This window comes from Artibeus jamaicensis, unplaced genomic scaffold (genome assembly GCF_021234435.1).
Source record: "Artibeus jamaicensis isolate MK-2021 breed Jamaican fruit bat unplaced genomic scaffold, CSHL_Jam_final contig_936, whole genome shotgun sequence".
In the NCBI taxonomy this organism is placed as follows: Eukaryota; Metazoa; Chordata; class Mammalia; order Chiroptera; family Phyllostomidae; genus Artibeus; species Artibeus jamaicensis.
The window spans coordinates 1175844-1199290 of NW_026522017.1; the positions used below are offsets into that span (position 1 = coordinate 1175844).

General features: G+C 38.7%; 1 protein-coding gene across 2 annotated transcripts in view; it reads right to left on the minus strand.

The window, feature by feature from the left end:
• The window catches only part of LY75 (lymphocyte antigen 75), a 166697-nt gene that overhangs the window by 128442 nt on the left and 14808 nt on the right, over positions 1–23447 (minus strand). For both annotated transcript variants that reach the window (XM_037140431.2, XM_037140432.2), the window contains exon 5: positions 1003–1113. In XM_037140431.2, coding sequence (XP_036996326.2) covers positions 1003–1113 — 111 coding nt within the window. The remainder of the gene's footprint in view (positions 1–1002; positions 1114–23447) is intronic.

Sequence of the window (23447 nt, forward strand, 5' to 3'; positions counted from 1 at the left end):
GAACTCATAAAATATTTAAAACCTTCTACTAAGTGGAAATGGATAAGCCTCAATGGACAATCATGTGCTTAAATATGTCTTTATTCTAAAATAGAGAATATGGGGGAAATACTTGGATATACTGTAGCTAATTTAAAAACCAAACCAAGAACCAAACCTCTGCCCCCAATCAACTTCCATGTCATAATCCTGTGGTCAGTAGCTCTTCATCTGCTACTCTATACAATAAATATTCCAATTTAGGATTCTGTAATGGCTTTGAGGCCTTAAGTTACTAATAATTAAACTTCATTAAAGTAACATGACGTATTGGTGTTTATTGTACTTATTTTTTCTCATATGTGTGCAGAATACTTTCATACTGAAGTTAAATGTTATCTTCTAGGTTTTACACGTCAGAAGCCTAAGATTTTATTTCTTAAATAGGTACCTAAACCTTCATTTTTGGGGGGAGGGGGGTCTTTTGGCTAACTAGAGTTGTATTTGTGTTATTCACTATAAATTCTTCTTTAGTGTAATTATTTGTGTAATAAAATATAACTATTATGTTGTCAGTAATCGAGTGCTACAGAAAAAGACCCCAAGGGTTTGCAAATGAGGGGATATTTCTGTGTTAGAGTTCGGCTGCAGTTGAAGCACAACATGGGTCCATCATAGGCATGTTGAGTCCCCTAAGGGACACAGAATGGCTCCTGGGGCCACGTGATGGGGCTCATTCTGCTCTTAAAAATATAGGGTTGCTCTGAAGGTTAGAGACAAATGCTCAGCTGCTCATGGTGTGGTTCAGCTTTGCTAGAATAGTCTCAGCTTGACTACAATGGCATAAGGGCCAAAATGACTAAGCCTAAGAAGGGCTTAGAAAAAAATTCTTCTGAGAGCTAACCATTAGGAGAATTGTCAAGATTTGAAAGTTTTATAAGCTCTCAGTGAGTGGGAAGTTCTTTCTATACATTTTTTGAGGATTTTGCTCTCTGCATAGTAGACAGAAGAGAGAACAGTTACCTGGACTCCAGTTGAGAAAGTTTAATGGCGCGTGGTCTGACCATTCCCAGCCTTTAGAAGAGTACAACTGATTTAAGCCAATCCAGAAAATTCTTGCAATGCCTTCTTTTTCTGTAACAATGACATAATTTTAACAGGTGAAAAAATTTACCTAAGGCATTATCTAGGTCAAAGAACAAATATATCTCGGACAAATATATCTAGATATATTTGTTTTGCTAACAACAAATACATCTAAAGGCCTGATCATAAGGCAAGAATCCCTGTTGGAGGCTACTTATCCCATAAAGGCAAGTGATGCTGAGAGACAACAGAACTTCGGGCGACTAGGAAACCCAAAGGCTGGTCAGTTAATTCAGTTCTGCTTTCCCATTACCATGTGAGATTCCCTTCCTTCTAAGTTAAGCTCAGACTCTTCTAGGAATAGCCATTTCACTACTTCAAACCCTCTCGTCAGAAAGCAGTTATATACCAGGAAATGTAAAGTACAGCATAGAAAACACAGTCAATCATTTGTAACAACCGTGTATGGTGTCAGTTGGCTACTAGACTCATCAGGGTGATCACTTTGTAAGGTATATAGATGTCTAGTCTCTGTGTTGTATACCTGAAACTAACATAATATTGTACGTCAACTGTAATTGAAAAAGAAAAGTTATATATAAAAAATAGTTTCCATCGCAGACCTAGATTTTGAAGATCTGATTGTATTCCAGACTGACAGACTAAATTCATTAAGCACATATTATTTGCCAGGCACTGAAGATACACAAACCAAAATGACTGTCCTGCCTTCATGAGGATTTGAGCCTAGTAGAGACAGATGTGGATCCCCTAAATGGTGAGGCGTTACGAGGACTGTTTCAGAAATAAGTACAGGAGCTATTTGGGAGGCAATAGAATACACATCTCTAGAGTCCGAAGGAGACATTTACACTGGAGATGCAGGATGGGAGTTGCACACAAACACACATGCCACTGCAGAGGGGTAGCATTCTTATTTCTTATTCAACAATCAGATGCCATCAGCAAAAAAGACAGAAAGACAGAGAGGCAGACATAATTTAAATTGTGAGACTAGCCCTGACACGTGTGGCTCAGTTGGTGTGTGGCTCAGTTGGTTAGGCATCAGCCCGCAAAGCGAAAGGTCACAGGTTGGATTCCCAATCGGGGCACAGGCCTGGGTTGTGGGCTTGGTCCCTGGTCAGGGCATGTAGGAGAGGCAACCGAACGATGCCTCTCTTCCTCTCTTTCTCCCTCCCTTCCTCTCCCTCTAAAAATAAATAAGATCTTTTTAAAGAACATAAAAATAAATAGTGAGGCTAACTGCAGAAAAGCCACACAATATGCACATGCCCACACGCAATGGATCTAATTATGCTTGTATGGGTCCGCGTGTATGAGAAAAACGTGAAGAATTGTGAATTATTGTAAAGATTTTCATGCCACTGTCAAGTAAGTCAACAGAATTATTCAAGAACCTGGTGAGACTTCATCAACACCACGAAGGAATAATCTGGAGGTACTTGGGGCCAGGCAGAGGAGACGGAACAGCTGCTGAAGTGGTCCACAGAAGACAAGGATGGTGCTGACAAGCGGGAAGACCTCACAGGTCGGAATCACTGTAAGTTTGCTGAAATATTCTCAGCAGTAAAACACTAAATAACAATTTCTTAATTCTGCCCAGGATATATGGTATATTATTATATTATATGTGATCTGTATATCTGTATATGTACATAAAAATAGTTAAATTTTATATCATTTACATGTATATTATATATAGATAAGTGGTTCTTAAAGTTTAAATATATTTCTACATGAAAATCACAGGGACATAGCTGATACATATATCATTTTGTTCCATTACATGTATCAGATAAATCTGTGTAATTTACAGAAAACTGTATGCAAACTTTACTTTTTATATAGACATATATCTGTGATTTGTACAGAGAAAACTATACCCACATTATATATATACATACACACACATTTATATCTATCTATACCTAGCTCTATATATGCACATATTTATTACATATACATCTGTGTTATTTGCATATATCAAACCACATCCATACTTTAAGGTCTTTTTTATAAAGGGTAGTTTTGACTATGTACAATTTTTGCCTTACTGCAGACTTTAGAATTCAATGCCTAAAACAGGTGAGTCCACTGGAACTGACATGAGGGAATGGAAGCGTACCCCTGGGTGGAGCAGAAATAGCAACAGCAAAGGCAAAAGGGGCCAAGGGCGGTCACAAACACCAATGTGCAAGGGATGGACAGGAGCCTGAAAGGAGGGTGGTAAAACCAAGGCCCAAGTACTGCTTCACCAAGGAGCAAATGTGAGGTTCAGAGTGAAGTGCAAAGACACACTGTGCTTTCCAGGAGCCTGGCTGTGAAAGAAAGAGACAGGGCTTCAGGAACTAGGAAATATATATATGTGTCTATATTAATGGTAAAAAACTTAAACAAGTTTTAGCCTTTGGGGGAAGAATCAGAGAAAGTTGATAAAAATGTGAAATAGAAGAAACTGCTAGTGAGTATACGAAGAGCTTTGGGGAAGGAGTTAACTTTGAACAAGCTGGAGCGTTGACTGCAGATACAGGTAAATTTGTAAGTACTAGGGTGAGAAACTAAGGGTTTGCCTCACTGTTCTCAAAGAAACAGACAGTAAGGACAACCTGCTAAGGAAGAGAAGGTAGGTATCTGAGGGAATTTTGGATTCATCCTTTCCTTTCACAGGCTGCCAACACTAGTACACAAAGACCTTGTATACTAATCTAATGTAATGTAAATTTCTAATCTAAATCTAATGTAAACCTAATGTAAAGTTCTCCCTATTAGTAAAAGCAATTAATTTTCCATCTTTCCTAAAGAAGTCCTGGAAACTACAACATATTTATGGTACTCCAGACTCAACCACACCCCAACATTCAGAATTCCTTTTGTTCATTTTTAACTGCGTATACTATGGAGGGTCAATCCTTCCCATCTACCTCAAGTTCAATGCCCTGCCTTCCATGAAGTCTTTTCAGATATCCCCCAGCAGGAAGTCTAAATAATCCTACTGCTTCTTCTAAATTATCCTATTGTTTATCTGCACGTGACAAGTACACATTTATTATAGAACAAAATGACCTTTGGAATTTGTCAGGCTCCTACTTTGCTTTATTACACTGTCCTATTTGTGATTTGCATCAATTACTTATTCTTCAGTAGAATCATAGGAATTTAAAATTGTGACTGGGTTGGCCAACAGGAATACTGTTTATTTATCTTATGTTAGCTGGATGTGAATGGGAAGTGAAGAAATTCTAAAGGGCAGGAATTTTCTTTATAGCCCGGACAACGTGAAGCTAGGCTTTTTTCTACATACAGTCCAAGCAGGAAGTTGACCAATTTGAGTCTACTTTGCCACCGAGAAATAGATCATTATCAGCAGAAGTCTAATCAAATAAGCAAGAACAACTGAGGTAGATATTTCTTGATTGTCCCTGAGACCCCTTTCAGAGCTCACCTGTATTTCTATTCTTCTCCCTGCAATGAAAGACTACAGGGCCTGATAATGGTCATGCATCTGGGACCAGCCAGATGAGAGCCTCTTTAATGTATCAGAAAGGCCACAGTCAGCAGGGGTCCTGAGAAGTGTCCTAGCCCTGAGGCACCCGACAAGATGGCTCAGGGTCAAAAGCTGCCTCAGAGTGGAGGCAAATTAGGAAAAATGAAAATGTGCTGTCCCTGTTCTGGGGACTGTCGGGCCCTCTTTTGTCACTCTGGGGTGAGTCTGTGCTCAGAGGTCCCCTGGGAAGCCCAGAGTCACAGAAAATCTGTTTCTCAATCAAAACCTAGTGAATGTAAGGAAACCAAGTCCTCCTCTCCCACACCCCTGTCTGTAAAACAAAATCGAAACAAAACTGCAGGGCAGGCAGAATGGAAAAAGAAAGCTCTTTCATACTGTATCAGACTTAGCTTCAAGGGTCTGCTTCTGATTTTTTTTTCTGGCAGCAGATTTCCTGGTCCCACCCACTCACTAGCTAACAAGAGGTTATTTGGGGAATAACCGTCTACAATATGGTCTGCATATGTATGACTCTTATTTCCCCAACTATATTAAGCACTTTGATTGTAAATCTGTGTGATTCACTTTTTTGGCTTCACGGCTCCTAGCCCAATGTTTACACATGGTGGATTTCAGTGAAGGGTCACTTAATAGAAACTTTAAGAAATTTTCAAGATTCGGATACTCCGAATTTCAGATGTTAAAGGATAGCTTTTTTGAGTCTTGGGAAACCAGATATTATAATTAGCCATACTGATACGCCTAAACAACATTTCATAGTAAAAGAGGTGTTTGAAACATCAAAAAAGGGATGTACTTCTAGAACTAATGCTATACATAAAATGTAGGGTGTTACTGACCAGGGGTAGGGGCAACTAGGCCCTTTAACATATTATCTCACTTTTATGAGTTATTAAAGAAACAAAATCCTGCAACATTCATTCTTCCAAATACATCATTAGATTTTTAGGGTGTTGGTAGTCACACTCTGACACTTCTTCTTCATTATAATCATCACTTTCCAAATAATACTGCAGGGAACTTAAATTTATCCGCATTTTCACTCTCAACACTATTTTTTGTAAGGTTCCGGTGAGGTCTGCAGTAGAATCCCATAGCCACACACTGGCCCACTGGGCTTATTTGATAGAATTCCATTCTAGAGGTCTGATTATTCAAGTATCAAACAACACAGGAAAAGATTAAAGCTGTAAGTAAGAAAACAGGTAGGCATAAAGCTTTAGGCAAAAAGCATGACAAAGGCGAGCCTTTAATGATAAAAAGAAATAAGGATGTGTAAGAGGGGACAGGAGTATGACAAAAATATGGGCTCCAGAGTCATATACGTTGATGCTCAAATCCCAGTCCTGGTACTTCTTGGCTGCCTGCGCATATTAATTCTAGGCATCAATTTCCTTATCTGTAAGTGGAGATAAAATACTTGTCTATGATGTTGTAATGATATTAAATAATTTAATATATCTGGAAATATTAGGGCTTTGCTCATAGTTAGCACCTATCAAACATTGACAATTATTATAAAACAGTGTGACAGGACTTATCTGAATTAATCAATGTGTATTTAATACAAAGCGATAATGCTCAGAGTTTTGTGCAAAAGGAAAAAACAATGCATGAGGCCCACCTCTGCCTGTAAAGAACTTAATAGTCATATAAGGGGAATGCAGGTACGTGCCTGATACACTTGTTTTCAAGTCTGACTGTATTCGAATTTTGGCTCTGCTAATTATTTTGGGTAACCTTGAACAACTTACATTTCCTCTTTGAGTCTCACATTTCTCATCTGCAAAATGAGTATAATAGAAATAACAACAATAAAAGCCAGGGTGTTTTGGAAGATGGCAGCGGAGTAGGACAAAGGATTTTGCTTCCCCCCATGAGAAAACCGGGATGATCTGCAGGGGAGCGCAGCAGATAGCCAACAGGGACCCAGCATATAGGAAGGTAGGACTCCAGAAACTGGAGCGGACTCTGAATGACCAGACGGTGAGGAGAGGAGACGACTGCAGGTCAACAAGGTCCCAGGAAATAGCGCAGAGGCTACAGGCCCTCTGCCAGGCTGCGCCATGGTCTGGGCAGGTCCGCCACGATCTCTGGGAGCTGAGGACTGGCAGCAAGGACCTTCCTCAGGAGAGAGCCAGTCATCAGCTCCCTCCCTACCCAGCCAGGCGCGGTTTGAAAAACGCCAGGAGAGATCTGTATGCTTGGAGTGTCAGAGAGAGGAGTGGGCATTAGGAAGCAAACCAGAGAGCTCTGATCACCCATGGAGTCAGTCTATGGTCGCCGACTTGGGAGAACTGAGAGTCGCCCATGCGTTCCCCCATAGCCCTGGGAAAGGTTCTCGTCCAAGCCTGCAGGACCAGGGAAGCCTGGCCAGGAGCGTGCGCCCACACCCTAGACCGGGACTGTGAATCCTGGGGAAAATCTACTCTCACTGGGACGCTGGGGAGAGGCTCCGGCCTGGATCTTGGGAGACCACTGTTGAGACCAGCTGAGTTCACCAGGAAGGGAGAAAGGCAGCACCAGTCGCCCCTCAGACTGCTGCAGCTAGTGTGACCAGAAAAAAAGGTTTGACCACCTGGAAACCAACAAGAGGTATTTTGTTCTTCTTTGCTTTTTAAAAAAATACTCATTTATTTTTTAAACTTCATAATTGTTTAATCTTTCAGTACTTTTACACTCCCTCTTCTTCTTTCTTGTTTTATTCCTTTTTCCTTTCTTTCCAAACCTGCTGCTTTTCCCACCCTTCTGCTGCCTTTTTTTTCCTTTCTTTTCACCTCCCTTCCCCCCAAGTGAGATAAAAGACTTGGAACGGCGAAAAGGCCACAGTTGGACTCAAAGAGGGGGCACCCCAACAGTAGAGACAGAGAGACAAAATTCGCTTTGCTATAACAGAAAAACGTCAAGTTACTGCATATTTGTATTTTTTCCATTATTTTGTCATTATTCTTACATCTTTTATTTTAATAGCATCTCTGTATTCCTCCTCTTTCTGTATAATCTTCTTTACCTTGGCTGGATATACTGTATCACTTGACAGGTTTCCCTTGTCCCCTCAATTATAGTGTATTGCTAATTTACTGTCCTTTACTTCCCCTTGCCCAGTTAACACACTATTGAAGGTCCAATACTCCCTAATCTTGGTGTATCATAGATTCTGTCATATGACTGTTGCTCTAATATTACTGTAAATAATAGCTGTTACATACTATTGTAAATACTACACAACACCCCCTTCCCTCGGATCTTATCCCACTTTGGTTAACTCTATTCTCTCTCACACTACACTTATTTACCATCCGTTATTCTCATCTTACCTCAGAATCTGACCTCCCTCAACCTCACTGCTTTCTAGATCCAAACCACAAACCTTCCCTCCCCAACAAGAGCCTTATCTTCTTTCCATCCTTTCTAAAAAGTGGCTAGTTGGGTTGAAGATTACGGTTATAGCTGTACATAGTCAGGGGATCACCTATCTCTTCTCTACTGGCTGCTACTGTAAATATCATAGAATACTCTCCTGCTGTCATAAACCAGTTTGCCTTCCCCTCCAACTGATCACACACACACGCAAAAGAGTGGGTGGAAGTGGTGAATACCAGGATACCCAAAGGAAGAAGAAACCCAACAACGAAGAAACCACCAACTGAGAACAACAGAGGAAGGTGAAGGAGGAAGTAGAAACCACACGAACCTCAATCCAAGACCTATCTGGAAATACAACTAAATAGTGGAGAAACTATCCAGGGCAAACAACTGAACAAAAGCAAAAAAAAAAAAAAAAAATCCTCAAAACCCTGTACATGCAGAAAAACTAGCTTCAATGTAACCCGCCCTCACCAGCACAGCAAATTAAAATGGGTAGTGGATAGAGGGACCATCAGTTCACCAGCTGGTGGGAAGGACCCACAAAAAAAAGACCAAGAAACAACAAAAACCCAAAGACAAACTAAGAGCCAACTCAAAGGACAGCCCAAGACCAGTGATCTGGGGAGATCAAGGAGACTACACCACTGAATCTCACAGGTATTCTACCACAGAAGTGCACACCATAAACCCAGGGAGCCAGAACAAATCAATTTAAGAAGCCGAACCTAACAAGAAGAGTCTCACAAACAATGGGAAGACAAAAAAAAACAAAACAACCCCCCAATGAAAGGAAAGGAGGAAGCCTCGGAAAGAATGCTAGATGAAATAAAGGCAAGTCAGCTATCCGATATTGAATTCAAAGCACTGGTTTATCAGGAAGTTCAAAGAGCTCACAATGAGCTACCAGAAACTACAGGGGAGCTCCAATGAACTCACTGCAAACTATATCAACATGAAAAAGGAAATAGAAACTCTCAGCAAGGGCCAAGAGGAAATGAAGAATACAATTTCGGAGCTAAAGAACACAGTGGGAGGAATCAAAAGCAGGATTGATGAAGCAGAAGATCGGATCAGTGAGTTAGAGGGCAAAGTAGGAAAAAACTCCCAGAAAGAGCAAGAAAAAGAAAAGAAGCTCAGAAAGAATGAAGAGGGATTAAGAGAAATGTAAGATAATATGAAACGTAATCATATCCGAATAATAGGGATACCAGAAGGAGAAGAAGAAGAGCAAGGGGTAGAAAATCTATTAGAAAAAGTAATGATGGAGAACTTCCCTAATTGATGAGAGAAAAAGTCACACAAATCCAGGAATCACAGAGAGTCCCAATCAAGAGGAACCCAAAGAGGCCCACTTCAAGACACATCATCATTAAAATGGTAAAATTTCAAGACAAAGAGAGAATCTTAAAGGCAGCAAGGGAGAAAAAGGAAGTAACATACAAGGAAGCCCCAGTAAGGTTAGCTGCTGACTTCTCAATGGAAACCCTCCAAGCAAGAAGAGAATGGCAAGAAATATTCCAAGTAATGAGAACCAGAGGTCTTCAACCAAGGTTACTTTATCCAGCAAGGCTCTCAATCAAGATAGAAGGCCAAATAAAGAGCTTCCAAAACAAAAGAAGTCTAAAAGAATACACCTCCATCAAACCAGCTCTGCGAGAAATACTAAAAGGTCTGCTTTAAGGAAAGGAAGGAAAAGAGAGAGACAATGAGAAGCACAGGTACAAAAATGACAATGAATAAGTACCTATCAATAATAACCTTAAACATAAATGGATTAAATGCTCCAATCAAAAGACATAGAATAGCTTAATGGATAAGAAAGCATGACCCACACATATGCTGCCTACAAGAGACCCACTTCAGGACAAAAGACCTACACAGACTAAAAGTCAGGGGCTGGAAACAAATTTTCCAAGTAAATGGCCAGGAAAAAAAAAGCGGGGGGTAGCAATACTCATATCAGCCAAAATAGTCTTCAGAAAAAGGGCCATAAAAAGAGACCCAGAAGGTCACTTCATAATATTCAAGGGAACAATCCACCAAGAAGACATAAACATTGTAAATATATATGCACCCAACATAGGAGCACCCAAATATATAAAGAAAATCTTAGAGGACTTCAAGAAAGATATTGACAGCAACACAATTATAGTTGGGGATTTTAACACCCCACTGTAAAAAAATGGACAGATCTTCCAAACAAAATATCAACAAAGATACTGTGGAATTGAACAACATCCTAGATGAAATGGACTTAACTGATATATATAGAACCCTTCATCCCAAAGAAGCTAAATACACATTCTTTTCAAATGTGCATGGAACATTTTCAAAGACAGACCACATGATAGGTCACAAAACAAGCCTCAACAAATTTAAGAAAATTGAGATCATCCCGAGCATTTTCTCCGATCACAAGGGACCAAAACTGGAAACCAACCCCAAAGGGAAAAACCCAAAACAATAAAAATCATGGAGACTGAATAGCATGCTACTAAACAATGAATGGGTCAAGAATGAAATTAGGGAAGAAATCAAAAAGTTTCGGGAAACAAATGAAAATGAACTCACGACAACCCAAAACTTATGGGACACAGCAAAGGCAGTCCTAAAAGGGAAGTTCATAGCAATACAGGCCTACCTAAAAAAAGAAAAAGAAACATTTCACACAAACAACCTATCCCTACACCCACAAGAACTCAAGGAACAACAACAAAGACAGCCCAGAGCAAGTAGAAGGAAGGAAATAACCAAGATCTGAGCACAATTAAATGACATAGAGACTAAAAGCACAATTCTAAAAATCAGTGAATCCAGAAGCTGGTTTTTTGAAAAGATAAACAAAATAGACAAGCCTTCAAGTAGGCTCATGAAGAAAAAAGAGAAGACCCAAATAAACACAATCAGAAATGAAAGAGGAGAGATTACAACTGACCCCACAGAAATACAAAGGATTGTAAGAAATTACTATGAAGAACTGTATGCCAAGAAATTTGAAAACTTAGGTGTAATGGACACATTTCTAGAAAAATATAATCTTCCAAAACTCAATGAAGAAGAAACAGAAAACCTGAATAGACCAATAACAGCAAATGAAATTGAAGCAGTAATAAAAAATATCCCGAAGCACAAAAGCCCTGGACTACATGGTTTCACAGGAAAATTCTACAAAGCATTTAAGGAAGAGCTAACTCCTATTTTTCACAGGCTATCCCAAAAAATTCAAAATGATGGAAGAATCCCAAACTCTTTTTATGAAGCCAGCATCATCCTGATCCCCAAACCAGATAAAGATACAACAAAGAAAGAAAACTTTAGGCCAATATCACTGATGAACATAGATACTAAAATCCTCAACAAAATATTGGCAAACCGCATCCAACAATACACTAAAAAGATCATTCACCACGACCAAGTGGGATTCATCCCAGGGATGCAAGGATGGTTCAATATTCACAAAGCAGTAAATATAATACATCATATAAACAAAAGGAAAGACAAAAATCACATGGTCACATCAATAGATGCGGGAAAAGCTTTTGATAAGGTACAACACCCATTCATGATAAAAACACTCAGTAAAATGGGAATAGAGGGAGCATTCCTCAATGTAATAAAGGCTATATATGAGAGACCTAGAGCCAACATTTTACTCAATGGGCAAAAACTAAAATCTTTTCCACTAAGATCAGGAACAAGACAAGGTTTCCCACTTTCACCACTTCTATTCAATATAGTATTGGAAGTGTTAGACACAGCGATCAGACAAGAAAAGGAAATAAAAGGCATCCAAATAGGAAAGGAGGAAACAAAACTGTCACTGTTTGCAGATGACATGATAGTGCACATGGAAAATCCTATAGACTCTACAAAAAAACTGCTCAAACTAATAAAATAAATTTGGCAAAACAGCAGGATACAAAGTCAATATCCAGAAATCAAAGGCATTTTTGTATACCAACAATGAAACAACAGAAGCAGAAATCAAGAAAAAAATCCCATTTGATATAGCAAAAAGAAAAATAAAATACCTAGGAATAAACCTAACCAAGGACGTAAAAGACCTGTATGCAGAAAACTACACAACACTGAAGAAAGAAATCAAGGAAGACACAAACAAATGGAAACATATACCATGTTCATGGATTGGAAGAATTAACATCATCAAAATTTCCATACTACCCAAAGCAATTTACAGATTCAATGCAATACCTATTAAAGTACCAATGATATACTTCACAGACATAGAACAAACACTTCAAAAATTTATATGGAACCATAAATGACCCTGAATAGCAACTGCAATGTTGAGAAAGAAGAACAAAGTCGGAGGGATCAGAATACCTGATACCAAACTGTATTACAAGGCCACTGTAATCAAAACAACCTGGTACTGGCAAAAAAACAGGCACACAGACCAATGGAACAGAACAGAGAGCCCAGAAATAAACCCAAATCTCTACAGTCAATTAATATTCGACAAAGGGGGCAGCAACATAAAATGGACTAATAATAGCCTCTTCAACAAATGGTGTTGGGAGAACTGGACAGCTACGCACAAGAAAATGAAACTCGAGCACCAACTTACACCACACACCAAAATAAACTCAAGGTGGATAAAAGACTTAAATATAAGCCGTGACATTATTATTAAAGTCTAGAGGAGAACATTGGGAAGAAAATCTCAGATATTTTACACAGCAACTTTTTTACCGGTATGTCCCCTAGAGCAAGGGACATAAAGGAAAGAATAAACAAATGGGACCTCATAAAAATAAAAAGCTTCTGCAAAGCTAAAGAAAACAGTATTAAAATAAAAAGAGAAGCAACTGTATGGGAAAACATATTTGCCAATGATACCTCAGACAAAGGTTTAATCTCCAAAATATACAAAGAACTTACACGAATGCACTCCAAGAAGACAATCAACCCAATTAAAAAGTGGGCAAAGGACTTGAACAGACACTTCTCCAAGGAGGACATACAGAGGATCCATAGAAACATGAAAAAATGTTCAATATCACTAGCTATCAGAAAGATGCAAATTAAAACCACAATGAGATACCACTTTACACCGGTCAGAATGCCATCATAAACAAAGCAACAAACAACAAGTGTTGGAGAGGTTGTGGAGAAGAGGGGACCCTAATGCATTGTTGGTTGGATTGCAGGCTGGTACAACCACTGTGGAAAACAGTATGGAATTTTCTCAGAAAACTAAAAATGGACTTGCCTTTTGACCCAGCAATTCCATGGCTGAGATTATATCCTAAGAACTCTAAAATACCAATCCAAAAGAACCTATGCACCCCAATGTTCATAGCAGCACAGTTTACAATAGCTAAGAGCTGGAAGCAACTTAGGTGCCTGTCAGTAAATGAATGGATCAAATAATTATGGTACATATACACAATGGAATTCTATGCAGCAGAAAGAAAGAAGGAGCTCCTACCCTTTGCAATAGCATGGGTGGAACTTGAAAGCATTATGCTGAGTGAAATAAGCCAGGTGTTGAAAGACAAATACCATATGATCTCACCTTTAACAGGAAGCTAAACAACAAAACAAACAAGCAAGCAAAATATAACCAAAGACACTGAAATAGAGAACAGGGGGACAGCGACCAGAGGGGAGAAGGGAGGGAATTTCAGGGGGGAAAAAAGGAAGGATTTACAGGAACTAGTATAAAGGATACATGGACAACAACTAAGGGGGGTGGAAATGGGAGGGAGGTGGGGAGCACTGGGGGAGGTGAGCTGGAATGGGAGTAAAAGACAAAACTGTAGTTGAACAATAATTAAAATTTTTTTAAGTTTTTAAAATAATAAATAAAAATAACAACTACTTCACATGGATGTTTCAGGAGATTAAAGAAGGTAATGTATGAAAAGCATTTATAACTCTGTGTAGAACACCATCATCACATATTATGATTTTTTAATTCATTGAAGAAATCATCAGGGACTCAGTAAGTTGGGTTTCTTGATTTTTAAGAATAATATAAAAACTTTCCATTTATAAACTGTCTAGTAAAAGGTGGGCAACACTCTTGTAGAATTTTGCTGAGTTTAGGAAAGAGGTCCTAATTAAGTAGGAAGGCATACCATTTTCCTGGATGAGAAGACTTAATAATGTAGTAACAACAATCACTTCCTAATTAATTTATAATTCAATGCAATTTCAAAGTCCCAAAAGGGTATTTCACTGAGATTAACAAGGTGATCCTTAAAGTCGTATGAAAGAATAAATGGTCAAAAAGGAGCCAAGGCAATTCGAGGGAGAAAAAAGGAATAAGGGAAAATCTGCATACCCAGAAAACAAGATTTATTATGTGAGACAGGACTAATTAGAACAGTGTAGAGACCCAAGATGGAGGAGGAGTAAGTGGAAGCTACTTACTGACCTCTTCTCAGGACCAATCTGGAATTACAACTAAATTGAAGAGAAATCATCCTGAATAAACAATTGAACACTAGCTGGAGAGAAGCCTTAGAACCATGGACAAACAAAGAAACCACTTCACCACAAAATGACTGGTAGGAAGTATGGGGGCACAAGAGGGCTGGTTGGGCTCCCACACATGGCAGCTGAAATTCCAGAGGGGTACTGCAGCTGAGGGGTTTCCCCCTGAGGTGTGTGGGGTCTAAACCCCAAGCTGGGCTCCCTGGCTTAGAGCACCAGAGCTGGGAAAGGAACCCAGATAACATCCAGCTGTAAAAAGCAGTGGAGGTTTCTGTGACCAGGAAGAGATGGCTGAAGATGCAGAAAGCCAATGCACAAAATTTCATTTGCAGCCACTTACCATGAGCTCTGGCACAGGGAGGAAAGAGTAGACTAGAGATGCTTGAGGAGACTCTGGGGCCTGTGGCTCTGGGGAGAGATCTGAACACACGGCTGCTGTGATCCCTGTGCTGAGTCATTTCTCGTACTTCAAAGAGGCCATCTTTCTCAGGCAGATCACAACTCCTCCAAATGGCATCAGCCTGAGGAGAAGCATTAGCACCGCCCACAGGAATTACTCTGTAACATCCTGTGAAGCTTAAGCTGGGCTGCTGAGTACAGCTCGAGGCTATATCATTGATTAAATTTAACAATGAAGGTGGGTGTCTGGGAGCTCTGAGACTTTAGCTAACCACCTCCCAGGCCTGGAGCTGGTAAACCCCAGCCTTGGTGCACAGCCTTGTTCTTTCTGCACACAAACAGGCCCAGCAGAGGGAGCCACACACTGTGGATCACTGATAAATCCAAATAGGTTGACCAAGGCCAGTGACAAGCAGTATCTGACAAAGGACTACACCAGAGTCAGGTAGATCTGCAAAGACTCTGGTGTAGTCCTTTGGAACATTCTGGAAAACATGAAGCACAACAACATCCACATAATGAAAATGCCAGAAGGAGAAGAGAGTGAGCAAGGAATAGAGAACCCATTTGACGAAATGACCACAAAACTTCTCCAATCTGGTGAAGGAAAAAGACACACAATCTAGGAAGCTCAGAGAGTCCCATACAAGTTGGACCCAAAGAGGCCTATGCCAGGACACATCATAATTAAAATAGCAAGGCTTAAAGACAAGGAAAGATTCCTTAAAGCTGCAAGAGAAAAGCAGTCAGTTACATAGAAGGGAGCACCAATTAGACATCTGATTCTCAGCAGAAACATTTCAGGCCAGAAGGGAGTGGTGTGAAATATTCAAGGTGATGAAATGCAAGGACCTATACTCAAGACTACTTTACTCAAAGCAAGACTACAATGAAGTGAGGCTATCATTTAAAATAGAGAGAAAGATAAGGAGCTTCCCAAGAAAAAAGCTAAAGGAGTTTATTAAAACCAAACCAGTACTGCAACAAACGGTAAAGGCCTTGCTTAAGAAGAAGAAAAAGAGAAAGGAAAAAAAAACACAGAGGAAAATACTCTAACAATAATATAGCACCAAATACATACCTATCAATAATCACCTTAAATGTAAATGGCTTAAATGCTCCAACCAAAAGACATTGGGTAGATGAATGGATAAGAAAAACACCCTTTATATATGTTGCCTCCAAATGGCCCACTTTGGATTGAAAAATACATACAGACTGAAAGTAAAGGGATGGAAAAAGATATTTCATGCAAATGGAAAGGAAAAATAAAAGCTGGGGTAGGAGTACTTATATCTAAAAAAATAGACTTTAAAACCAAGGCTATAGTGAGAGACAAAGAAGGACACTACGTAATGAGAAAAGGAACAACCCATCAAGAGGCTATAACTCCAGTAAATTTTTACACACCCAACACAGGAACAACTAAATGTGTAAAGCAAATCTTGATGGGCATGAAGGGAGAGACTGACAGAAGTGCAGTCATAATTGGGGATTTTAACACCCCACTGACTTTAACAAATAGATATTCCAGAAAAAGCAACAAGGATGTAGCAGCCTTAAACAACACACTAGATCAAATTGATTTAATTGAAACCTTCAGAACATTTTACCCCAAAGCAGCAGCATATACATACTGTTCAAGTGTACAAGGACCACTGTCCAGGATAGGCCATGTGTTAGAATACAAAACATGTCTCAATAAATTTATGAAGATTTAAGTCATATCAAGTATCTTCTCTGACCACAATGCTGTAAAACTACAAATCAATCACAAGAAGAACCATGAAAAACATAGAAGGAAAATAACATGTTATTAAGCAATGAATGAGTCAACAATGAGATCAAGGAAGAAATAAAAAAATACTTTGAAATGAATGAAAATAAGAGCACAATAATTCAAAATCTGTGGGACACAGAGAAGCAATTCAAAGAAGGAAATTCATAGCATTACAGGCCTAACTCAATAGAACAAGAAAAATTTAACTTCACACTTAAAGGAACTTGAAAAAGTACAGCAAAACAAAGCCCAAAATGAGTAGAAGGAAGGAAATAAAAATGATCAGAGTGGAAAAAAAACAAGAGTCTAAAAAAAGGATACAAAGGATCAATGAATCCAACAGGTCATTCCTTGGAAGGATAAACAAGATTGACAAACCTTTAACCAAACTCATCAAGAAAAAAAAGAAAGGACTCCACCAAATAAAATCAGATATGGAAGAGGAGAAATAACTGACACTAAAGAATTACAAAGAGTTGTAAGAAAATATTATGAACTATATGCCAACAAATTGGACAACCTGGGTGAAATGGATACATTCCCAGAAATGCACAATCTTCTAAAACTAAATCAGGAAGAATCAGCAAATCTGAATAGACAGACCACAGGTGGTAAAATTAAAGCAGTAATCAAAGAATTCCCTACAAACAAAAGCCCTGGATCAGATGGCTTCACAGGTGATTTTTACCAAACATTCCAAGAAGGACAAATATCCCTCATCAAACTATTTCAAAAAATTCAACAGGAAGAAAGGCTCCCAAGCTCATTTTATGAGGCCAGCATTATCCTAATTACAGAACCAGATAAAACAACACACAAAAAAGAAAAGTATAGGCCAATATCCCTGATGAACATAAGACATAAAATCTTAAAGTATCAGCAAACCGAAGACAGCAATGCATCAAAAGGATCATGCAACATGGTCAAGTGGGATTTATTCTGGGAGTGCAAGGTTGGTACAACACTCAAAAATCAACAAATGTGCTTTATCAGATAAACAGAATGAAGTATAAAAACCACATGATTATATCAATAGATGCAGAAAAAATTGATAAAATTCGGCACCCATTTGGTATAAAAATTCTCAGGAAAGTGGGAATACAGGGAGCATACCTAAATATAATACAGGCCATATATGACAGACTCACTGCCAGTATCATAATCATTGGGCAAAACCTACAAGCATTGCCTTTAATATTGGGGAAAAAGACAGGGATGTCTGCTTTCACCTGTCTTATTCAACTCAGTATAGGAATTCCTAGTCATAGCAATCAAACAAGAAGAAATAAAAGTCATCCAAACTGGGAAAGAAGAAGTCAAACAGTCTTTATCTGCAGATGACATGATAATGTACATAAAGAACCCTAAAGATTCCACCAAGAAACTACTAGAACTAATAAATGAATTCAGTAAAGTAGCAGGATACAAAATTAATATCCAAAAATCAGTTTCATTTTTAATATTCCAATAATGAACTAACAGAAAGGGATTTTTTAACATATCATTCACAATTGCTTCAAAAAGAATAAAATACCTAGGAATAAACCTAACTAAGCATGTGAAAGAGCTATACTTGGAGAATTTTAAGATACTGAAGGAAGAAACTGAAGAAGATACAAATAAGTGGAGGCACATACTGTGTTCATGGATAGAAAGAATAACATCATTAAAATGTCTATGCTACCCAGAGCAACCTATAGATTCAAAGCCATTCCTACAAAGATTTCAATGACATAGTTCACAGAACTAGAACCAATATTTCACAAACGTATATGGAACCACAAAAGGCCCACATAGCAACAGTGAACCTGAGAAAGAAAAACAAAGTTGAAGGACTCTCACACTACCTAATATTATACTATAAGGTTGTAGTAATCAAAACAGCATGGCACGGGCATAAAAACAGACACATACATCAATGAAACAGAGTAGTGAGCCCAGAAATAAACCCATACCTTTGTAGTAAATTAATAGTTGACAGAGAAAGTGAGTACAAACAATGGGCTAGAGATATTCAATAAATGGTGTTGGGAAAATTGGACAAATGTACAGAAAAAATGAAACTAAACCACGTTCTTACACCACACACAAGAATAAATTCAAAATGGATTAAAGACTTAAATATTAGATAAGAAACCATAAAAATCATAGAAGAAAACTTGGCAAAATATCAGACATTGCTTGCAGCAACATTTTATTGGATATATCTCCCCAGGCAAGGGAAATAAACTAATAGAACTAAGGAAAAATAAACTAATATAATGGAACTGCATCAAACTAAAAAGTTTTTGCACAGCAAGTGAAACCATCAACAAAATAAAAAGACAACACATTGAGTGGGAGAACACATTTGCCAATTTTACATCTGATAAAGGGTTAATAGCCAAAATTTATAAAGAACTTTGTAAGCTCAACACCAAAAACCCCACAAACATTCCAATTAAACAATAAGAAAAGGACCTGAATAGATATTTCTCCTCCAAAGAGGACATACAGATGGCCAGTAGACATATGAAAAGATGCTCAGTGTCACTAATCACCAGAGAAATACAAATTTAAACCATTATGAGATATCACCTCACAACTGTCAGAATGGCTATCATTAATAAATCAACAAACACCAACCTTCATTGGTGAGGATGTGGAGAAAGGGGAACCCTTTAGAATTGTTTGTGGGAATGCAGACTGATGCAGCCACTGTGGAAAGCAGTATGCAGATTACTCAGAAATTAAAAAAATGAATTTGTCTTTTGACCCAGTGATCCATCTCACTTCTGGGAATATATCCATAAGAGCCCAAGACACAAATTCAAAAGAACATAAGCACCCCTATGTACATGGAAGCATTATTTACAATCGCCAAGATACGAAAGCAACCCAAAGATCCATCAATAGATGAATGGATAAAACAGCTATGGGACATTTACACAATGGAATACTACTCAGCTATGAAAAAGAAGAAAATTTTACTCTTTGTGACAGTACGGATGGACCTGGAGAACATGACACTAAGTGAAATAAGCCAGTCAAAGAAAGACACATACCACACGATTGTACTCATATGTGGAATCTAAAGAATTAAACTAACAAGAAAATAGAGATAAGCTCATAGATAGAGAGCTGTATGATAGCTAAGGCTGAGATTAAATTAGCAGGGTGGAGGGACTGAGCAGGGAGGAAAAAGAATTCATGGACATGGACAACAGTGTGGCAATTGTGTGTGGGGGAGTACTGTAGGGGTACTAAAGGGTAAGAGGGAGGGACTTCCACCAAGATGGAGGCATAGGTGGACAGCCGTGCTTTCTCACACAACCAAGTTTAGAGACAACAAAATATTAGCAACAGAAAACACAGCCAGAACACAGAAAATCAAACTTTTCGGAAATCTGATAACAACGAATTCTTCAGCCTGACCAGTAAGAGGGGCAAAGCCAGCAGCTGGCAGAGCGGGGTTGCACAAAAAAACTCAGTCAGACGGACCCAGGTGTGCAGATCCCAGGCATGGGGTTGCAATGGGCGGACCCAGTGAGCGACCCAGTGAGCTACCGGGGGACCCAGTGAGGACGCAGGGCCGGGGGTTGACTGTGGTCATTCATTCATGTGCAGATAGACCAGCGAGGGAGTGGGCGGTGGGACCGAGCAGGCCCCAGCGGCGAGAGACAGCAGAGGGGCCGCTATTTCCCCGCTCTGACCCTGCCCCCACAAAGAGCATCACAACCCAGAGACCTGGGCCGCCCCACCCTGGTGAACACCTAAGGCTCTGCTCCTCATACTTAACAGGCGCAAACAGACCAAAAATGGCTCAAGAAGATCTCAAAGCCCCAGAGCCCATAACTCTAAGTGACGAAGAAATAGCCAACCTATCAGATGCACAGTTCAAAACACTGGTGATCAGGATGCTCACAGAACTCGTTGATTTTAGTCACAAATTAAAGGAACATATGAAAGCTAAACTAATTAAAATGAAAGGAATTGCACAGGAAACCAATAGTGATGAAAAGGAAACTGGGACTCAAATCAAGGGAGTGGACCAGAAGGAAGAAAAAATGACCAAACAGAAAAGAATGAAGAAGCAAGAATTCAGAAAAATGAGGAGAGGCTTAGGAACCTCCAGGACATCTTTAAATGCTCCAACATCCGAATTATAGGGGTACCAGAAGGGGGAAAGGAACAGCCAACAGTGGAAAACTTATTTGAACAAATAATAAAGGAGAATTTCCCCAATCTGGCAAAGGCAATAGACTTCCAGAAAATCCAGGAAGCTCAGAGAGTCCCAAAGAAGTTGGACCGAAGAAGGAACACACCAAGGCACATCATCATTACATTAGCCAAGATTAAAATGAAAGAGAGAATCCTGGAAGCAGCAAGAGATAAGGGGACAGTCACCTACAAAGGAGTTCCCATCAGACCGTCAGCTGATTTCTCAAAAGAGACCTTACAGGCAACAAGGGGCTGGAAAGAAGTATTTCAAGTCATGAAATCTAAAGACCTACATCCAAGATTGATCTATCCAGCAAAGCTTTCATTTAGAATGGAAGGGAAGATAAAGTGCTTCTCAGATAAGATCAAATTCAAGGAGTTCATCATCACCAAGCCCTTATTATAGGAAATGCTAAAGGGACTTATCTAAGAAAAAGAAGTTAAAGAAACATGAACAGTGAAAGGACAGCAAACTCACAGTTATTAACAACCACACCTAAAACGAAAGCAAACTAAAAGGACAACTAGATCAGGAGCAGAAACATAGAAATGAAGATCTCATGGAGGGTTAGCAACAGGGGAGTGGGAGAAGGAGAAGGGGGGAGAAGGTACAGAAAATAAATAGCATAAGCGGTAGGTAGAAAATAGATAGGGGGGCAAGAATAGTACGGGAAATATAGAATCTAAAGAACTTGATTTTGAGGAAAGAAGGAGAAAGATAAAAAATGTACTTGAAAAGTAACTAAATAAAATTTAATATTAAAAAAAAAAGAACTTGAGACACATGGTCATAAACTAAAGGGGAGAATGGTGGGGGTGGGGAGGTGCAGGGTGGAGGCGAATGAAGGGGGGGAACAAAACAACTGTAATGGCATAAGCAATAACATTTTTAAAAAGGGTAAGGGGGAAATATAATAAAAAATTAAAAGTAGAAATAAATTGGAAAAATTAGTTTAGAATAGATACAGGTAAATTGAACAAAGGAATGCAATGGAGAACTTCTGAACAAACCTCACATAAAAGGTTTTGTATTTATTAGAAGTGGCTTCACAAATCAGAGGGGATAATGTGAAATAAATAGTGTTTGGTAAACTTGACTATCCACATGGAGAAAGACTAATTAGACTCTCAGTTCTGAAACCTGTATTACAGATGAATTAGGGATATAGATGTGAAAAGCAAAATTACAAACTTTTAGAAGAAAACATGAGAGGACATTGTTATCATTTTAGGGCCAAGGAAGGATTTGCTAAATAATATAAATAAGCATAAAACATTAAGGAAAAGATTGGTAAGTTCAAACAAATTAAAACTAACATACATTTTTATGATGACACAACAAAAATGAAGTGAGAAGAGCAAAGAGTAAAAGAAGATATTTGGATGAAATGTGACAGGGTCTACTTTAAGAAGAAGAATATCAAAAACATGAACAATAAAATGGCAATAAATATATATATATCAATAATAAAATCTAAAAAAACAAAATAAATAAAACAGAACTAGACTCTCAGATACAGAGAACATTGTGATGATTGCCATTTGAGAGGGGGGTCAGGGGGATGGGTGAAAAAGGTGAAGGGATTAAGAAGTATAAATTGGTAGTCACAGAAAAGTCATGGGGATGTAAAGCACAGCATAGGGAATAGAGTAGTCAGAGAACATACACATAGGACCCATGGACATGGTCAGTGGTATGTGGATGGCCTGAGGGGGTGGGGGGCTAGGTGGAGGGGGGAAAAGGGGGAAATTTGGGACAACTGTAATAGCATAAACAATAAAATAAAATAAAATAAAAGACATTTGTGATCTTACAACAAAAGATTAGTATCTGGAATACATAAAGAGCTATAGCAAATCAATAAAAGAAAGGCCAACAATTCAATAGAAAATAAGCAAAGGACGTAAAATGGCAAATTATAAGGGAAAAACCTGAACACTTAGTACATGCAGGTGCAAAATCATATAAACTATCAGGGAAATATAAATCAGAAATTAAATACCATTACACATTCATCATATTGGCCAATGAATATCTGCTAACACCAAGTGCCAGTGGAGATATAAACTGATACAAACACTTCAGAAAGCAGTTTGGAAATTTGACTAGAGGTGGAAAAATGTGCACCCCATGTGTCATCAATTTCCACTCTAAAGAAACTCATACATGTTCGCTCAGTGGGGCTCATACAAGGATGTTCCTTGCAGAGGTGTTTGTAACAGCAAAAGCTGAAAACCTGTTTCCAAGTAGGGGAATAGATAAATTGTGGTTTATTCACACAATGTAGTACTTACTATACAGCAGCAGTTTCCAATGACTAAACTTACATATGGGCATTATTTTAAACCAGAACAGTAGTATAATAAAAACATATATAGAATTTATACATATTGAGTGCTTATACATGTTATAAGCACTCAAGGGATGGTTATGTTGAAAGATGGGCCTGGGGCTTGAATTCTGCTAACATTTTATTCTTTAAAGGGAGGGAACCAGGGAAGGAGAAAGGGGTAAAGAGAGAAAGAAAGGGAATCAACCCACACAAAGCAATATGACAAAACAGTAGTATACGAGGGTATATTTAGGCAGGGTGGTGGTTGCACAGGTCTCCATTAAGTTATTTTCTATTTTTGTCTATGAGATGT